This window comes from Thalassophryne amazonica, chromosome 20, assembly GCF_902500255.1.
Source record: "Thalassophryne amazonica chromosome 20, fThaAma1.1, whole genome shotgun sequence".
NCBI classification, from domain to species: domain Eukaryota; kingdom Metazoa; phylum Chordata; class Actinopteri; order Batrachoidiformes; family Batrachoididae; genus Thalassophryne; species Thalassophryne amazonica.
Window position 1 is genome coordinate 13,571,058 of NC_047122.1, and position 6,000 is coordinate 13,577,057.

General features: G+C 42.5%; 1 protein-coding gene across 4 annotated transcripts in view; it reads right to left on the minus strand.

Moving 5' to 3' along the window:
- The window catches only part of ppp1r10 (protein phosphatase 1, regulatory subunit 10), a 29,063-nt gene extending 24,577 nt beyond the window's left edge, over positions 1–4,486 (minus strand). For 3 of the 4 annotated variants that reach the window (XM_034160451.1, XM_034160450.1, XM_034160448.1), the window contains exons 1-4: positions 4,439–4,486; positions 4,015–4,296; positions 585–693; positions 408–494 (exon numbers count right to left, since the gene is read on the minus strand). In XM_034160451.1, coding sequence (XP_034016342.1) covers positions 408–494; positions 585–691 — 194 coding nt within the window. In that variant the 5' untranslated portion in view covers positions 692–693; positions 4,015–4,296; positions 4,439–4,486. Of the gene's footprint in view, positions 1–407; positions 495–584; positions 694–4,014; positions 4,303–4,438 lie in introns of those variants that run through there. The other variant, XM_034160449.1, reaches the window with a different exon arrangement.
- Between the last annotated feature and the right edge of the window lie 1,514 nt (positions 4,487–6,000).

The following is a 6,000-nucleotide window of genomic DNA, read 5'->3' on the forward strand; positions in this document are numbered from 1 at the left end:
AAGACATTAGTCCCGTTCTGGCCCTAAAAAAACAAAAAACAAAAAAAAACAATGCAAGGCCCTTCTTCAAATCTGCGTCTGGCGTCAGACAGGTTTTTGGGAGAGCAAATCTGCCATTCTGCAGCTCCTGAATGAGGGTTACTAACTCATAAGGCCCAGTCTCCTTTGCACAGACATGCTGTACCAGGGTGTCTGGACTTAAATTTTCAAGAGAAACCAGGTGCACATGCACCCTGACATCTGTCAGTGATGACTGAGGGATTCCAACAGCAAATATGTACACCTGAACCCAAACTGTGTTGTGGATTTTTATTCATTTATTTTATATTGACTGCAATAATTCCACATTAAGGTTCCCACATTGATGCATATATGTTTATTTGTAGCAGAGCAAATGTGAGACGTACCTGTTAAGAATGTCGTGGGATTTTGTCTGCAGCAAAATATTCAGGTACATACACCTACTGATCATCTTGGTGGAAGCTTTCATCAAACTGTATTACAACAGATCAAGAGTAGACAGTTAACAGAGTATACAGGTCATGATTCAGCAGCAACACATATGGCTCATTTTAGCTTCTTACCTGAATACTTTTGGGACACCCTCAAGGCTGCGCAGCTCCCCATCCTTCCCCAACAGAGCCTCCACGCCCTTCAGAATCTCCCTGGGGTCCACAGGTCCCCCTGCCATATCTGACAAAACAACTCATGGTTAGAACGTGCACAACACATCTGGCATGAACTGGACACTTTAAAATGTCATCTTCAACAATCATTATTTGCCTACCCATCCCGCCAAAAAAGAAAACCTCACAGAGGAATAACACCCAGACTACAGTCAGGAGTCGCTAACAAAACAGAAACCTAGAGTATAGTCAGACCAGTCAGGTTACACACACACTCACTCCCTGAGAGCTAAAGTACAGTCAAGTTCACACACGCCAGACCGGTTTCACCTTGAACCCCCTCACAATAACCACCAGGTTCAAACACCCCCATCAATACCCCGAGCTGGTTAAACTGTCAGCTGCCAAACACAGCAGTGAACTGTTAAAGCCAAAGGCCCCAAAAGTAGCACACTGGAGTACAGTGGGCATAGGTGGCAGCACGCCTGGCGCCCTGTGGTTTTAACAGCACTCGACACCTCACACTTACCAGCACGGCCTGGGACACAAACCGCCCACAGGCATGGAGCACCATCAGGAAACCTGCTGCTTATGAACGCACACGAACAAGAGCACTCAGGGAGCGCATACATCAGCCAGGACCCTGCAGTCCTCCAATTGCATGAGCTACTCTACAGGTGGGGGCGCTGTTTCAATAAAGTACAATAGATGAGATTATTAAAACGAATAATTTAAGAAGTTAATTATTCACGCCTGGCTCAAACTAATGAATGTTCAATTCCAAAATTTAGTCCATTTGAATACTTTTTGATGTCAACATGTGTGTGTGTGTGTGTGTGTATTGGGGGGTGCGATGAGTAACATTAAACAGACTAAGAGGTAGATGAAAACTCAAACCCTGTACTGGAATAAAAGAGAGATTTGACAGAAACAATTTTTTAATCAACATACTTCTGTCACAGTGGAACATGTAATGAAAAGGAAAGCGATAAAGTAGAACAAGGAGAGCACATCCCTCTGCCAAGGTACTGTGGCAAAGCAGACAGAGGCCAGTTCAAATTCTGACACCTCTGTGACATCACAAGGCAGAATGAAAATCAGAATCCAGACTCCAGGATGTCCAAAGCGTTTTATGAATAACACCAAAGCTTGAAGTACTTGCAGGTAGATGAAAGGAAATCCCACCTCACACAAATTAAATTTTGTATCCCATCTACACCTGCCTGGAAGTGCACCATTCCTGCCTTTAAGCATTCACACAAACAACCACTAACTTCCTTTCCTGGCTGATGGCAGTCATTATTTGGGGGGGAGGCGCCATTTCAGCAATTAATATTAAAAGACAATGGCACAAATTACGCAACAACAAACCATGTGACCGAGAACAGAATTGTTAATTTCCCATATGCAATTATAAAATGTGATTTTCACTGAATCATCTCATCAGCTTTTACACTAGAGGGCAGTTAGCGCCCCCTGTAGGCTGTGTGACGTGTCACATGATAATGATATAAAATTTCACATGTACAGCGGGGGACACACATGCTGGTTTCTTCAAAAATGTGACTGGAAAAAAAAGGCCGCCAAGTGTGATTGTCCTTTATGCATGTCCAGACTGTGTACAGTATGTGTTCACAATGTGTTCATTACATTCAATGACCAGAAAGACAGCACACACCACTTCCCCGATAATCAACGGCTTTATGACTCCGTGTCAGAGCAGGCTGGGGTCTGGACCTCAGTATGCGTGGTGATGAGGCAGGAGATGCACACATAAAGAGTTTATCACACAGCTGACAGCTGAAGAAAAGCTCCGGCTTCACAGCAGGATGCCTGTGGTCTTCTTCATGACACTGTGCAGGCGTGTCTACAGTTCTGGCCACTAAAGTTGTTGGTCTGAGCTGTACAAACATGCATTTATTTCTCTGTACTGTCATGCTGAAATGATTTAGTGTCATTTACCATGTAAATAGGCTGTGGCAATGTGAGGAATCAGATCTTACCCGTGTACCCGTGTTGTAGTAGAAGTTTTATAAAGTCTCACACCTCCAAAACACTGCAAATTACACAACTCACGGAAATGTCACAATTATAACACAAAATCACCCACCCACCCTACACCACGACCTACTTATTAGTGTCAGTCATAGGGAAACTCACTTTTTGCCTACATTAATCACTACTACATTTAGTAAAATGTCAAAATAAATCAACTTTCTCCAGTCTGGGGAAATGGTAAAATAATTTACCTAAAGTACAAAAACAGATTTAAGCTACAGAAAAAAACAAGTACTTTCTACAGACCAAAGAAATGGAGAATAATTTAACAAAAAGTATAAAAATATATTTGACTTATGCTATAGAATAAATAAATCAACTTTCTATAGCTCAAGGAAACATTTACCAACACAAAATGTCACATTTCTAGAGCACAAGGAAAACAGTACTAAAATAATTTGCTTAAGTACAAAAATATGGATTTTTGATATATCAGAGAATATAAATCATAACGCTTTAGAGCCCAAGAAAACGTAAACATAATTTACCGAGAATACAGAAACAAACTTTGATTTTGAAAAAAGTACAATTCTCTAAAGCCCAAGAAAACCATACTAAAATTGACCAATAAACTACTTCGATTTGAAGGATAAAAATAAAAGCAATGCATTATTTTTTTTCATGACTTAAAATAATTATCAATTTATTTGTTGTATACGGACCTATCAATAAGTTTATGGCGTTTCAAATGTTGTTGCAGCAAAGGGAGGGGAAAAAAAAAACATTTGTAGGTTGATTTTAAGTATTTTGCCGGGCATATTTAATGATTTATATAAAGTTTCAACGACGGTGCAGGCCTGCGGATCCGCCGCGAGTCCCTCCCGCGGCTTCAGCAAAGCCCTCCTCCCGCTAAACAATGGCCGCCACGCAAACACTCCACGGAGCGCCCCCTCCCCCCTCCAAAAACGTAACCTAGCCAAACACACAAGCAGTTCAGTCTCAACTTAATCTGCGTCAGTTTAGTCAAAACGTCCAGTGTAGAAACCAGGAGGTAGTCTGAATCCACAGCGAGCGTCCCGTCAAACTAAAGCAATCTTTATGTACAGATTGCGCTGGCATCCGTCCGCTACAGCAGGCCAAACTCCGGCTTCGTCTGTTCACTGACTACGCTTACGGCAATCTTTATCAGTAGATTGCTTATGGTTCTTTAACGGTTCTTTCTGGTGCGTCCAGTCCGTCTCACACACAAAGAAACGGAGCATTTGAGCCTCCGTCCGCCTTCCTGTGTGAGCTCATACCAGAACATTCCACAAGCTAACCTAGCCTGCTAGCGTTAGCCTAGCCCGCTAACACTAGCCTATTGTCTTACGACTGAAACAGTAAAACTTACTATTTTTAAACACAGGTCCTCAGCGGCTCGGATATATTGTTCTGTACCTTAAAGGCACTTATAACTCTTATTTCATAAGTTTATAACGTCAAACTTCATGGTTTAGTATCACACAGACTTCTTTTGGGTGGGGCTGTGGTAGCTACAGGCTAGCCTTTCCTTCGGGAGCAAACTGGAGGAAAAAAAGAGTAATCAAATGTCCATTACTTGAAGAAAAAATATGCTTTTAAGTAGTGGTTCAAAGTCCACGATGACCCAGTCTCCAGAGAAGCGAATTCACACCTGCAAAACACAAAAACAAAACACATGTAATTACATAAACCTTCGGCTATGTCAATAGTCATAGTTTGGTTACAATAAATAACGGTTAAAACAAGGTGGAAATGCGCAACACGCCGATGACTGTCGCACAAACCACACTTACCTCTGACCAAATCCACGAATGAAGCCTGGTAGGAGGGACCTGGCTTTTATACACCGTGACGTTTTTTACGTCACATGCAGCGTTCTCCTGCAACAAAATGGCGGTGAAACGACCTCTGCTGCCCAGTGAAGGACAAAATGGCGATTTGAGTTAAGCCTAGCGTGTACGTGTATGTATGTGTGCGCTTGTGCATACTGCACCATTTGAAGCCTTGTTTTGTGTGTGTTAAACCATTTGAAGACATGTTTTCGTATGTGTGTGCGTGTACAGAACCACTTATGTTTTTATGTGTGTGTTGAACCATTTGAAGCTGTGTTTTCATATGTGCGTGTGCGTACTTTAGTTGAAGTGTTGATTTTGTTTGTGTGTGTGTGTGTGTGTGGGCGTGCATTAAACCATTTGAAGCCTTTTGGTTTTTTATGTTTGTGTGTTGAACCATTTGAAGCCATGTTTTCATATGTGCGCTTGTGCATACTGAACCATTTGAAGCCTTGTTTTGTGTGTGTTAAACCATTGAAGACATGTTTTCGTATGTGTGTGTGCGTACAGAACCACTTGTGTTTTTTATGTGTGTGTTGAACCATTTGAAGCCATGTTTTCATATGTGTAGTAGAGAAGCTTGAATCTTCGACTGGACTGGGTTGCTTGACGTGAGGACGTTTCGCTTCAAATCACAGAAGCTTCCTCACCTAAAATACTTGCTCTGGTAGTCTGACTTCTGTCTTGACTCTTGTAGAGAAGAATAAACCAGAAGCCAACAAAAGCTGGGTTTTTTTATCCTAACCAGACCCCACCTACCGAGAGGCTGACTGCTATAGGCTAGTGACTAAACAATAGCTCTAATTAGCACCGATTGTGCTCTAGTTAGCACTCTCCTAATGACAGGACGGATGCCTCCCCTGATGGCTCCCTTGACGACTCTCTCCTGATGACGTGAATGACTCATTACCATGAACAAAAGACTGAAACTGCTTTGACCTGAGTACCACATTGTAAACAGGGGACAAAGCGTGTCTGAGACCCGCTCCGCGGTTAAGGCTGGGTTTCAACTGTTTTACAAAGAATGCTTCCTTGACACCTCTCTCAAACCATTTCTTCTCTCTGGTTAGATTTTAACTTCCTTGTCCTCAAACGTGTGGTTAGTGTCCATTTGAAGCCGTCATATGTGTGAGCGTACTGAACCATTTGTGTGTTAAACCATTTGAATCCTTGTGGATTTTTTATGTGTGTGCGTTAAACCATTTGAAGCCTTGTTTTGTGTGTGTGTTGAACCATTTGAAGCCGCGTTTTCATATGTGTGTGTGAGTACTGAACCATTTGAAGTTGTAGGTGTGTGTTGAATCATTTGAAGCCATGTTGGCGTCGGATTTGCTTCATCCTTTGCGTTCCTCGCACTGTTGTGGCGTTGAGCTACATCGTCTCTGCACTGGGTTGCTTCCACGTGGCGTCGTCATGACGCTGCATGACGCAACTTGAAGCAGCCCTGGTGTGAAAGGGGCTTTAATCCCCTGCCAATTTAAGCATTTTCTTTGCATTCTCACATGCCTGGAAAAAGTCCTCAC